Consider the following 14121-nt stretch of genomic DNA (forward strand, 5'->3'; position numbering starts at 1 on the left):
TAAAGAAACACATAGGTCTGGCTCTAGAGTAAAGAAAAAACTTCCAGCTAGGCATAACTGAAAATGTACAAGGCAGCTAGAAGGCTAGTGTGTACTCAGAATCTGACAGAGTTGCCACTTTATATCTTCTTGCTGATCTTCAGTTTGAAGAAGTAGGTACTTCAAACAGCATCTTTATCCTGTTACCCCAGGGAGATAAAAGGTTGGGTTAAAAAATTCAGAAACAGCAATCTGAGAATTTGGAGCTAAGCCTTTTTATTTAAAGGTAGTAGGAAGAGCTACTTGGGACAAAAGTGTTTGTAGTGAGTAGTTCCAGTACGTGTGGTTATGCATGAGCACGTCCTGGGAGGGCAGGTAAGACTTGCTAGCATAGCCAAGCTAGAGCTGGGTTGAGTGTGAACACTAGTGGGATGCAAGAAAGAAGCATTAGTTGGACTAACTTCATATATTAGAAAAGCCAATTAATTTCCGCATTGCAAAAGTGTATCAGTGGTCCTCCAAATATTATTACTTTATTAGAATCTTTGCTTAATTAACAGAAAAATTTTGGAGCAACCTTTTCTTACAAAATATTAATGCTGTTTTGCATAAATCTCAGTCTGCAAAAGTGCCTCTTTATAGGCAATGCCTTCTCAATGAATGTTGCTAGAAATCTCATCACTACCACATCATCGAGACTGTATTCTGAAGACAACAGCTTTGTATCTAAAATGCTGGTCTTTCCCTATAAAAGAAGTATACAGGAGCCTGTGGAAGATGGTATGACTATTACAGCAAATTCTGGCAACTAATATAGCATATGGCAGCTTAGAGCCTGGCAAGAACATATATATGACACCATGGGGTGATAACTTATTAATGAAGATGCTAGAGGTCAGGGTAAGGCATGTCTCTGAATTTTTTCTCTCTCTTTCCCCATTAATACTTGGACTATATCTTTCCTTCTTGTTTACTGTAACACCTCCTGCATTTTCTGTATTTTTTCATAGCCTAAATCTTTTCATCTCCAATACCTACCTTAATCCTCATTCTGAAAATACACTGTTAGAGTTTACTAATTTTAACTGCAAGGACTTCTCGTGAAGATTATCACACTCTATAACTCTCATTTGTTGGTATTAGTTCTGCTGGAAAAGCTCTTACTGACTTTCCTTTTACATAACACAGAAACATAACAATGGATGATCTTTAAGCTTCTTGGTTTGCAAAGAAAGTGCCTATGATAGAGCTAAGACTGACTTATGCGATGACTTGCAGTTGACTCATCTTCCTTTTCTCCCGCAGTTGTTTGGCAAGCGACTATCTTTGGCTACTAGGCTGTTTTGGGATTTTTGCTAGTCTGCACTGCTTATATCAGACCCACAGTAAATATTGGTACACTGCAGTTTTAATATACCAAAGTCGGTGTTCAATGGGCTTTGTAGTGAAATGGATAAAGCATTGTGCTAGGCAGTTTTGTGCACATGCTTATGAAGAACCTAGGACAACTGAGACACTGCAAATTTAGTTTACATGGTATTTTTTCTGTAAAGGAAGGCAAATGGAAGGATGTTCTGTGCAGGAATGGGTATATGTAGATTACTGAGCAAATACAATTGAGTGTATATTTTAACTACATCTCTATTCAAAAGTTTGTGCTGGAAATTAACAAAAAGTATTCTTTAGTCTATGTAAATGATTTTCTTCATTGACTTTTGTATTTTTACCTTAAATACTAAAATAACTGATACATGTAGCAGTTACTGATAATTTAAGCAGCTTTAGAAAGTTGAGATGGTTTGCTAAATCTAAAAAATGCAGTGCAATTCCTACATGCTTCTCCACTAATTAATTCTATTTTTGTGGAAGTAATTTTGGACTGTTTAGAATGTATGAGAGTTGTGGGAGAAAAAGTAGGTCTCACCTATGTCTCCCATCACATTTCCCAAACCCATCACCTCTAAGTCTTTTGTGTTAAATGTGAATATCTCCTGCACCTCCAAGCTAGCATGGAGGTAGATGGGGCAGCTTTGCCTCTTTGTAGGCATCTGTATCATTTGTCCTTCCTTGGATTTCTTGGCACCCTGGTGCTATAGCTGGACAGAAGAAAGGAGGGAGAAAGACCCTCTCCCAGTTCTTTTGTCATGTACCTTGTTAGATTTCCTTCAGAATGCAAATTAGCTGACCAAGGAAAGATACTATCTGAGCAGTCAAAGTGCTTTTAGTTTAGTGAGAGAAGGAAAACAGGAAGAGTTATCCAGATCACAGAAGAATGAAATATGTATATGAGAAAACATCCTTGGTGTTCAACCTCTCTGAAATCTATTCCACATGTTCATTACCAGCCTGACTCCTGCCTGGTCTGGGACTACTCCATCTCTTTCCTCACACCTTTCCACACCCCATAAAGCCCCCTCCGTTCCCCTCTCACATTTGATCACTTCTGCCTTTGCCCAGACACCTGCATGTGCAAATTATTTTATTCCGAAAACCATTCTGTACACCTTTTGTACCACAAGGGAAAGCTGGCTCTGTTGTAACCTTGCCTTTTGCCATGATAAGAGATGAGGATATGTGCGGGCTACATAAGCAGGCCCTGGGGCTTAGAAGGCTACATGAGTACCTTGCTTTAGAAAACATTTAAACTGAATGTACTTACCATGTCATATACAAAATCAGCTATTTTTGTAATATATCTCGCTAACACATACACTTGCTTCCTCCAGGACTGTAGCACAGTAGATACATCCTGTTACTTAGAACCTTACAAGTCTCATGTACTTATTAAAAGGCTGGAATTTTGTCTTCTTATTTATACAAATTAAGATCTAAATTTATATGTAAGTATATTCCTCCTTCTTTACAAATACATGATATCCAGAAAAGGTCTGCTGTATACTTACTCTTGTGTTGTTTCTTTCAGCTTTCAGTTCTGAAATCTCCTCCTCTTTTTCAAGCAGCTGTTCCCTGCATGCATTTAATTCTTTTGTCAGTGCAGCAAATTCCTGTGGAATAAAATTATATATGAAGTTACTCAAGATGTAAGCACTAGAATAGTCAAATCCGTATGCATTCTAGAGTTTGAGGATGTAAATAATATTTAAAATCATCAGTACAAACTGAAATAGTATATGTAAGCATCAGCATCTACCAAAACCATTTAAAGTCTAGGCATATCTATAAAAAGTGCCTATGGGAAACACTGATTTAAGTTTAGAAACAAAAGAAGGTTCAAGGTGATGGCGACATTCCTCATACATAAGTTATCAGAACCACACCAGAAGAACAGAATTGGCCTATTTCATAGCAATAGAGACACCACATTTCACGCATAATGAGGGTCAACTCAACATATCCACTTAGCGAGTGTTCTTGCTTCTCTGTAGGGCACCATTGCAATACAGTAGGTATATATATATATATATATATATGGCAGGTGTATATATATATCAGGTATTCACTGATCAAAATCTATCTAATATCAGATTAACATAAGTAATATGCGTGTTGAGAAAAAAATACTCTCATTATTTTTACTTGATATTTGAATTTAACTATTAAAATATAGTTGGGTATTATAGTGAAAAGCTGTGATGAGTCACAACAATATTCATGTTTGTTAGTTTGGAGTGAGTGTCCTATGAAACAACAACATAAAATGAAACTGGATTTTAAGTTGCTCCTGATGGTAAGTTTTATACACGCAACTAATAGGTTTTCTGAAAAACACATTTTTCAGTTGTAAAAATTCCTATTAAAATGTCTTGATTTTACCATTACTGTTACTCTTCAAATATATACATAACTTTTTGCCTGTACAAAGGGCAGTCACAGATTTGTCATTCATTTCATTAATGAAAAGGCTTTACGCCATATGTGTTTATTTTTGACAGGCACAACATATACAGAACTGTAGTGGTTAATTTTATCCTTTACAGCAAAAAGGTGCTACATGTCTCATGTAAACAGTGAGGCAAAGTATGAAAAGCCTTTAGAATTTGCGATCATGTGTCAGAAGAAAATGATGTCTTCATGAACAGCATCGCTGCTTAACAAAAAATATACATATTTTTAAACATGATATCCAGAAAAGGTCTGCTGTATACTTACTCTTGTGTTGTTAATTTTAGTTTGACCGAAATAAAAAGATGATTAAAAGAACCCACAAGCAGCCAGAGTTAAACTGAAGTAATTCCTAATTCCCCCCTCCCCCCAAAAAAGAAAGCAGTTTAAGAAAAAAACATGTCCAGGTGGCTTATCTTATCAGCCAGTAGGATGAAGCTGAGACTAAATCTACTTATTTAAGACAAAAGCTAGCAATGATCTCAAAAAGGCTTAGTTTGCTGCTTCCCTTTGAGTTGCTGAAAGCAGCTTTTATCTGAACTAAAGTGCCATTCAACAGAAGTTTGGTAGGTATTGCTAGGCTCATTCTTCTTTAATCAAGCTTCTAAATAGTTAATGGTATATGGTATTATTAATAATATATTAAAAAATATTCAAATAGATTTCAAGTGATATTCTGACAAAATGTAACTAAGTTGTTGTTTTTTCATTTTCAGCAGCTGGAACTGGACTCGCAGTAAATCTCCATGCAAATCACATGGTAGTAAGGAAAGTGTTGTTCTCATATCCTCAGTGGATTTTCTTTTAGGGATCAGCTATTGATCACATGCACCATGTAGTGATGTTTTGTGACATACCTCCTAATCAGTATTTTCATCTTATACCCTAGTGGTCAAGAACTTGTAAGGCTATGCAGCATACTTTCACGTTAAAGCCCTTAACTTAGCTTTTTTATTTTTTAAATGTTTTAAATTTTAAAACACCTCTCTCACTTTTCAGAAATATCATTAAAACTTCTGCCTGTAGGTCTTACTCTAGGATTCAGAAACTGCTAGTCCAGCAGTGTTATTCTGTCCAGAATTTTGTTTAAAAACCTCCTGTCCTGAAGGTTATAATTAATGTTACATACCAAATGAAAACATCATATTTAATAGAAAGCTAACGATCTCAAGTCAGATTGCATAGGAATTTTGAAGCACAAAACCACACATACACTTTTTTTTTTCTTCATATTCCTCTTAAGAGAAACTTTATAGCACTACAGGGTGGAACTCTTGCGACTAATTTACAGTTTACACACATGGGTAAGTGTCTATAATACTTTCAGAATCTCATAGAATAAACTTCCTGTGTATTCTATGTAGTATGTTGTTGTTATTTATATTTTCTGATTTCTTTGTATTGTTTCAGTTGGAATTAAAATAGACATTTTGGCATATGCTTGGGCATCTGGATGGGTGACAGGTGGTGAAAAGGATAACAAGTATCATCTGGTGACTTACAGATTCAGTTCCTAACTACAGTAAGGCAAAGCAGTCTGATAACATGCTTTTGTTGCTTTCCTTGGAAATGGAAAAAGATACGAGTTTATCAAATTGTACATTCTTTGCTGTGCCAAGGGAAGTCTGCTACCAGCACTACAGTCCCTAATGCTTTAGTCAATATAATCTCAAATAATTAAGGAATGGAGTTCCTACTAGTTTGCTGAGCAGCATGGAGCTTATTCTCAGGGAAATTTTATTTGGTCATCAGCATAAGTTTTTGTTTGCTTAAAAAAATCATTACTCAAAATTCCGCTCCCAGAGTCCCATACCTAACACGTTGTCCTCTCAGCCTCAAAATATCTTCAGCTTGTATTTATAATAACTATTAGCATCCACTTTAGCTGGGCTACCTGTGTCCAGTATTTTAGACCTTTTTACTTGAGTCACTGTCACAGCCCTTTCAACCCTTTTAATTATTCAGTTGCTGCTGCTCTGAAATTCCTCTGTGTTCTTGCCATATCTGCAGTACTAGCATTTACAACAAGCAGTCACCTCTTCGTACCTCTGGAGCTGAAGTGGCCAACTTTCTCTCTTCATCTGAAGTACTAGAGATGGCTCAGTTGCCCAGAGCTTTAACTTCTCTGAATCGAATGATGACAGAAAGAGGAGCTTCTTCCTTGGTGTTTATATGAGAAGCCTTTTACAGGGAAAGTCTCAAAGTACAATTGAGTTTGCCCTAGAGCTTTACAAATGATTATTTCTATCACATCTGCTTTGATGAATTACTAACTATGATAAAACCTCACAACTTGTTTTTCAACTCATGCTTCCAAAACTACAAGTAAGACTCATTTTAAATATACCCTTTTCATCCAAGGTATCCCTGAGATATGACAATGTAGTGCTCCAGGGAACGTGTTTCTCCCACAGGTCAGAAGCAAAGCAAAGCATATTTCTGTTTCACCCAGTTATCCAATAAATAACGTATGATAATAACAACCTCTGCTCGTGCAATTCCCTCCTATACATACAGGGATCAAGGGAATACTGTCACCTGGAATTATTGTTTGCAGCAGAAATCTTGCATGGTCAGTCATACTTTGGGAGCCCTGAAGGTAGTATCTGTTGCATAACTAATAAGATTTGACAGGCACAACTGCACTCTCAAAGCTTATGTAGAAGTTGTGTAGCTATAAAGCTAATTAAGAACTGAAGTGACTTAAAACTCTATGAAAATTATTCAGCTGATTGCACTGGTTTTATATTATACTATGACATCAGGACACTAACAAATTTTTTTCATGATAAACAACCCAAGAAAGAGCATTTTTTTGCCATCTGAATAAACATACTCTCAGAACCTATCTTATCAGCTGTTTCTCTTTTTGTCTTAATACTTGGGCGATAACACTCAGCCTGACTGAAAAACAGCTGACTCAAAATGACAGCTCTTCATTTATCCCATGTTTATATTTGAGGAGAGGGCAGAAGCCTTGAAAACAAATTCAAGAGAAATTTGTAGCCACCGAAGGGATCGCTAGGCATTACAAATGAAAAAAAGGCAAGGACTTCCCCTGGTGAAGCAGCTGAGATACAGTCGGAGCAGGGGCTGGAGGGTGCCTGGGAGAGCGCGAGGCCATCGGGACAGGCAGGCTGACAGCCCTGCCAGATGTGTTGGCAGCAGGACTGCGCAGGGGAGGCATACCACAGCTCTCTTACCATTAAATCTCTGCCTCCAGGGACTGGCTTAACAAATGCTGCTTTCTTTGCTTATTGTTCCCAGGAAAGGCCTGTGAGGTTTATTTTTTGTGACCAAATATGCAGAAAATGTATATAGCTAGTCTGCAAGCTGAGGGTATGCCACAAAAATTATGAGACCTCATAGCTGCAATGGTTAACTGTTGAGCATGTATATACAGTACAGTACAGAGTCAGTTGAAATGAAAATACAGTCTCTCATTACCACACCATCCCCCCCAAAAAAACCCTACTGAAAGAAAGGAGGAATTTTGCAAAACAAAAAACCAAATCCATAAAATTCCATTTCAGAGATGCTGCGGAGATTCGGTTTAAAATCTCCTCCTCTGGATTTTCCATCTTTGAACCACAGCTCATTTCAGGAATGAATGAGTGAACTAACCTCTGCATGAAGTAAGAATGGTAAGGCTTTATCATTTTTATTTTACATTCAACACAAGCTATGCTAAGCAATTTTCTTTCCCACAAATTTAGATGTAACTCATTTAACATAGGAAATTACTATCTACTACAATTCCCTCAGGGTTTTGTTTTCATCCAGTCCAATTTTGTAAAAAAATTGTACCTTCTTTCTTTTCTTATTATTCCTTCATTGGAAATGTTGGAAATTCTCCATGCTTTTTTAAATGACCCAGGATTCTTTTTAGCAACGTTGCCATTACCGGCACATAAATTTCAACCTTGTTGACTCCCATTAAGAAGACAAAACACTACAAAATTCTGAATGTAACTCACTCGATCTTCTTACTACAGAAGTGCCACAATACTAGTCCTTGATTCTAGCTCAGGTTGAATGCCAGATTTAAATATGTGGGTTAGTGTCAGTCTTCTGAAATGTTTATTTTTACATTTCTGCTCAAAATGAGAGTTCACTTGCACACAAGTTTTAGGCTGGAAAACATGTACCCTGAAATACTGCATTGTAACAGGACCCCGGTAAGAACAGGAAATCTGTTTGGATCTCAGGACTAAAATTTTGGTCTCTTCACACATAAAAATGTTATACTTTCAAAATTGTACATTAGTCTCTGACTGAGTCTCTTAAAAATATTATCAGATCAGTTTTCATTATGATGCTGTTTGCATGGAGAGTTTTCTGTACTTCTCCGCAAATAAATGTAAACCAAATTGATTCAGTCTCCCTTTTCCCCATTTTTATGCAGTGGGCTTTTTTTTTTAACCCCTTCAAGAAAATTGGCCACTACTAGTAAACTATATAATAAAAAATATGATGTGGGTGGGCCACATCATGTTGAACTTTGACTCACACCATGCCTTCATAGTCAAGGAATAAGGTGCTTTTCTTCAGGTGTGATCTTAGTGGCTCTTACATAGCCACTATAAAGAGAAAAAGGCAAAATATGGTCTAAAATGGCAGACCATGAGTACTTTATAAAATAATTCTATGGAAAATTGGATGGATTTTATCCTAATTCATCAGAAGGGTATTTTTCCAGATATTTAAATATTAAATATGTGAAATGGTCACAGAGCAGTAGCATAAGCGAAGAATAAATTGCTGTATTAAATTACAAGACTACAACCTCCTATTGTCAGCTCAGTCTTATTTTATACTTATCATCCTGCATCTTGTTTTGCAAAATTAAAATAACACAAAGTTATAAAGGAAATCACCCTGGACAATATGCAAATTATTGAAGCACTTTACAGACTGTACAATGGCTTCAGCACATACACACACACATAGAACTCTCATTGTAAGGCAGATTGAGGTCAGTACATGGCCCTGAGAAATAACCTAAAATAAATCCTGACGGAGAGGATATATGAAGGGTGACTGTAAGAAGCAACACATAGTTACCGGTAAACAGAATAGGCCTTGTCTTAGAATGTTGGTAAGGAATGCACAGCTTATTTTGGTGCCAATTCCAGCTTACAAGTCTGGTTGACTTTTAGCATGCCTGACTCACTTTTCAAACTCTTTATTTCTCTAGCTTTGACTTCTTTGTCTGCACAGCATCTTGCCGTTTTCTTCCAGGCAAACTTGACAAAATACAGCGTGACCTTTCCTTCTCCCTCATTTTGGGTAACACATACTGCTCTGACACTTGCCTCCTTCTCTTCTTCCTCAGCATTGTTTCTGGGTAAATTTTATCCATGATCACCCATTCAGTTATTAATAATAGGTCAACAAGTCTGCTGTTCTGATTCAGAACACATCCTTTCTTCCACAGTAAAATCTTATTTTTCCCCTTTCCGAATTTGAAATAGCATACTAAGTAACTGACATTAAATCATTTAATATTTTAAATATACTTAAAAACTAAAAAAGTAATTTTTTCATCACTTTATAAAATCAAGTGAATAGTATCTGATATTTTTGCTGTTTTCCACTGTTTCCCATTTTTTATGAATTTTCTCAGTGTGTAAAATATTTTAGAAAAGGAGGACAAAGGAAATGTAAACAGCCTTAATTCTATTATTTTGAAGCCCCCAAACTTCAGAATATTATATATACTTGGTTCTAACAAAAAATCATTAAGTTAAAAAGTTGGGGTTTTTCTTCTTTTTATCAGAAAAAGATTTGTCAAGCTAAAAACAGAATCATGTCTACTAACTGACCTCATCCATCAACGGATCTCTTCACATAAATTATGTTTGATCTTTTTCCTGGCAAGAATAGGTGCTAACCGATGCTTGCATATGCAAATATTAGATTTTCTGGGTTGGATTTCTCTCACCTAATTTGAAAGGTATGTTGTCTTGAAATCTATATCCAAGCTGGTCACCCAAGAGCACCAAAGGGGAATAAAGGCACTTGTAGGATGTGATCGACCCAACATGCTATAGATATCTCTTCTGGGTTGAAAAGAACTACACCCTAGAATTCCTTATTTTTCTATATAGGACTTCTATAAAGGCAATTGGGAAAACTCTTTCTCCTACACTATAGAAGTCTGCTTCTGATCTGACCAGTATAACTAAAGCTTGTTAGAGAGAAGTAAATAAAATTCCCAACTTTAGCTATCAGGGATCACTTTACAGTTGGCATCACTGGTGGCAATCACCGCCCTCACTCTGCCCCCCAAAATAGAATTGTGGAAATAACAAGTATAAATTGGTAGTAATTATCCCACCCTTCTAGGTGCTAGTATTCAACTGGAGCAGTATGGGGTGGTTTGGTTGCTGGGGAAGACAAGACAAGTGACCAGAGTCAGGATGAATACTAGGATGTTCAAATGAGAATATAATGAAATGTAGGGGAGAGGGTGTCTGTAAAATGGTTTAAAAAGGACAGATTGTTTTCCCTAGAAAAGAGAAGATTCACTGGGGATGAAGTATTGTTGCTCCAATAAGCAAAAATTTGTTTGTTATAATGACAAGAGTGATTATTCTCTGTGTGCATTAAGAATGGGGCATAAATAACCAGGTTAAACTGCAGCTAAGGCAGTTCAGGGTGGTATTAGGAAAACCCTTTATAAGAATAGTTAAGCAAAACAACTGGCTATATAAGAACTGTGTAGTGACAAGCTTTCAGTGACACTTCAGACAAATATCTGTAAGGGTTTATGGTCTTGTATCAAAGAATGAAGATGGAATAAATGACATTTGGAAGATACTTTCATTTTCTGAGTCCATGACAATGAATCCATATATACAGTTTCACTACTGTGAATTCTACTTTACCTTCTATTGGTGGATCCTTTAATTTAGATGACTACAGCATATATTGACTTCTATGATGAAATTGCATTTACACATAGCACTTTATTGGTGTCTCTGGTGGAGTTAATTTAAGCCATGGATTTAACTAATTTGCTTCCTGTTTGATAAGAAATGTAAGATATACGTGGTTTGTTTTGTAGAAGTGTTTTATTGATGCTTTGACTGAAAACAAATGACTTTTTTCTTCTTATGTTGATTTGCTCTCTTTCCAATTAGTCTAAACTATTATCTAACATCCACAAAGTACAAAGATGTACCTCAAGCAGGAATCCCAATTTTGCTCTTTCCAGCAATCTAACAGAACATTTGGCTTTTTTATGTACAATAGAAGTAACATTAAAATTTGCTCAAACCTTGTTTTATGTACTGAGATTGTTAACAGTAATCTTTCATTTGGTCTATACTATTACAATGAAATTTAAAAACTTCAGTAGAGAAAACAATATCATTAGTTGAGCTGTTCTTCATCAAGAAATTTGATGAATTGGTAATTAAAGATGAATTGGTAATTACTGACATAGACTTTGTCCTGAGGAAAAATATATGCCAGGAACACCAAATTAAAGAATGGCACTTTCTACATCAGAAACTGCACAACCAACAAAGATCTGACTAGCCTCTGTGCCTCACATTTTAAAGATAAAGGAATAATAAAACATCTTAAAATGATGTTAACATTCAGACATTGGCAACTTCATCCATATGCTCTCACCCACTACTAAAGTCTTTTAAAGCTTTTTCTTTTTTTTTAATAAGAATACAGGATAATTGATGTAAAACACACAGCAGTTTTCCAATTCTGAAAATGTAGTGAGTAAACTTATCTTTTTCTCTCTAAAGAAAGAAGTTGATAAAGTCCAGTCGTTAATAGTGATAATAATAAAAATATTTGTTATCCTAAAGGATTTTATTTATTTTGAGTCAGCAAAAATAATAAGAGTCTTGATGACTTCAGAAAAACAGGACACTAAATCAGAAATTTTGATGAAAGGATGTTTTCACTGATGTGCAATAATGTGCTGTGTTCATGAGAGGAGAAAAAAAATTTATAAATTACATCTTCTATACATAGTGTACTCTTGGCTATAGGAAGTAGTTCAATATGTAATGAAAATACTGCTTATCAGGAGCTCGGCAGGACTCCGGTGATTGCATTCAATAAATAAAGAAGTTACATCAAAATAAGGCCTCATTAGCTATAAATTTTTGAGCTGCCTACTGGACAGGTGGTCCAGAGGGTGCTTCTACTCAGAGCCCAGGCCATTCATGCCTTTCTGTCCACATCTTGTTATTTAGTCCTTCAGGCATGGGTAGTGCCCGTACACTACCAGAGAACAGCATGACTACCAGCAGGACTGTACCCCAAAATTGGGGTCTAGTCCGTGACTTCCAAAAACTGGTGCGGTATCTGTTCTGATGAAAAATGTAGGCACATTCCTGAGTTTTGTTGCATGTCTTGCCAGAACTACTCGTGTATGCATATGATCACCTCACATAAACATTACACAATATATGAACTAGAAGCCACTTTTGTTAATTTAGTTCTATTGATGACTCCAGCTAACACTATCTGTATTTCTCCATACAATGAAAACTCAGAAATGGGCAAACACAGACATTTTTTTAAAGTTATGTTTAAAATATTTACTACAAGCATGTCTAACAGAAAGATTTGCTACCTAATCTTCACACACACACTTCAGAAGCAGTCGGGCTTGTTTGAAGTATGACTGTCACTTTGAAAACTAAATCAGATTTTCTGATCCAGATCTAGCGCTCTAAATGAAAGTTACACTTCAAACAAGCCCAGCTGCCTTTGAGGTGCTGTAGAGCTACTGTTTCTGTTTGAAGTTCATTATCCTACTACATTACTGCCAATTCAATGTTACAACTGTCCCCTTTTACTACGTTGTGTCTCCAGACAACCAAATAAAAACAGATGATAATGTTCAGGACAGAGTATACGTGACAGCTTTGAGCTCTTCTATTCAGGAAAGCTCAGTTTAGGATTACAGCTAACACCACAAGATCTGAAAGAGCTATATGAAGGGGAGAGGGAATAAAAATTACCTTTCTAAGGTAGTGTTTTAGTGATATACATGCACACTCACAGACACACACACACAGACTATTAAATACTTTCAGAAGATATATTTAGATCTCATAACCCACTAGACTCAGACTATAACTCAGCCCTTCTTTATCACTCTGCATTTGCAGTAGCTAACATCAAGGGAAATGGAAAACACGATTTTAATAACCTGATTCTCAGAAATCCTGGTGTATTTGCAACATAAACAAACCATGTTTATATTATGCCTCCCCTGTGAGATGGAATGCATACAGACTCATTCCTACCTGCCCATAGATAACATCTGTCAGATTCACTGCATAGAAATACTTCACAAACTTCTTACATTTTACTGTATGATATTCAGTTTATGATTTGTATTTCTCCAAGATGTGCTAACCCCAAGGTTCAGAAATTTAAAAAAAAAAAAAAAAAATCCAAACCAAAACAAAACCCCCAAACTAGCTAAGTGTATAAAAGTGTATGTTAGATACGTATTTTTCCCTGGGTATATTTATTTACAGTATATTTCCAGAAACAAGACCATTATAAAAATGACAAGTAAACATCCAAACAAAGACAAACACCAGAAATCCAACAGATTGTGGATCCAAACAGTGGAACACTTGTTTCAGAGCATGGTCATAATTGCCAGCTGGGTTGAAAGGCAATAGTACTGTAACCTCATCAATCTTCCTAAAGTTGCTTGTATACCTGTGTATTATCATGCAGTATTGCTAAACCAGATAATGTTCTATCTTTCCTAAACTGGCTGTTTATATTTCTCATGACAACCACAAGACAGCAACCACAATATACAACTAGACTTGTGCTGCAGCTTGGGGTCCCAGAGCAGTTCAGAGTTCTTCAAAACCTTACAGCTATATTCTCCTCCTTTTGCCCCGGTACCCCTCTTCCTGAAGCCTGTGGATGCAAAGAAATCAAACTCGGTCACAACAGTGGAAAAACTTTGAAGGATTTAGCTCCTTAAAAGTCAGTCCCTAGACCCAACCCCTCAATTCCTTAAAGCCAATTTATAATTGAAAAGCATATTAATTTAAGAGGAAAATTTTTACTGTAGCTGAGCAGAAAGCCACCGTTAGGGCTCATGAGCTTATGGGCAGCTCTCACGCAGGCACTCCTTCCTCCGTCTCTAGCCAGGATGACTTTCTCTGGTACTTCTCCTGGCCCAGCAGCAGTGGATGAAATCATGATGCCACAACATGACTCTAAGTGCCAGCATTCCACATGAGATTAAGATTGTTAGGTTTAAGTATCACCAAAGTATCCATGATGGTA

The 14121-nt window shown here is 36.4% G+C and overlaps 1 protein-coding gene across 10 annotated transcripts in view; it reads right to left on the reverse strand.

Moving 5' to 3' along the window:
- The window catches only part of PPFIA2 (PTPRF interacting protein alpha 2), a 594728-nt gene that overhangs the window by 128960 nt on the left and 451647 nt on the right, over nucleotides 1-14121 (reverse strand). For 8 of the 10 annotated variants that reach the window (XM_049791956.1, XM_049791957.1, XM_049791952.1 and 5 more), the window contains one exon: nucleotides 2883-2984. The exons of 1 other annotated variant lie outside the window; for it this stretch is intronic. In XM_049791956.1, the coding sequence (XP_049647913.1) occupies nucleotides 2883-2984 (102 nt within the window). Of the gene's footprint in view, nucleotides 1-2882; nucleotides 2985-4089; nucleotides 4094-14121 lie in introns of those variants that run through there. One more of the 10 variants, XM_049791954.1, reaches the window with a different exon arrangement.

This window comes from Accipiter gentilis, chromosome 34 (assembly GCF_929443795.1).
Source record: "Accipiter gentilis chromosome 34, bAccGen1.1, whole genome shotgun sequence".
Classification (NCBI taxonomy): Eukaryota; Metazoa; Chordata; class Aves; order Accipitriformes; family Accipitridae; genus Astur; species Astur gentilis.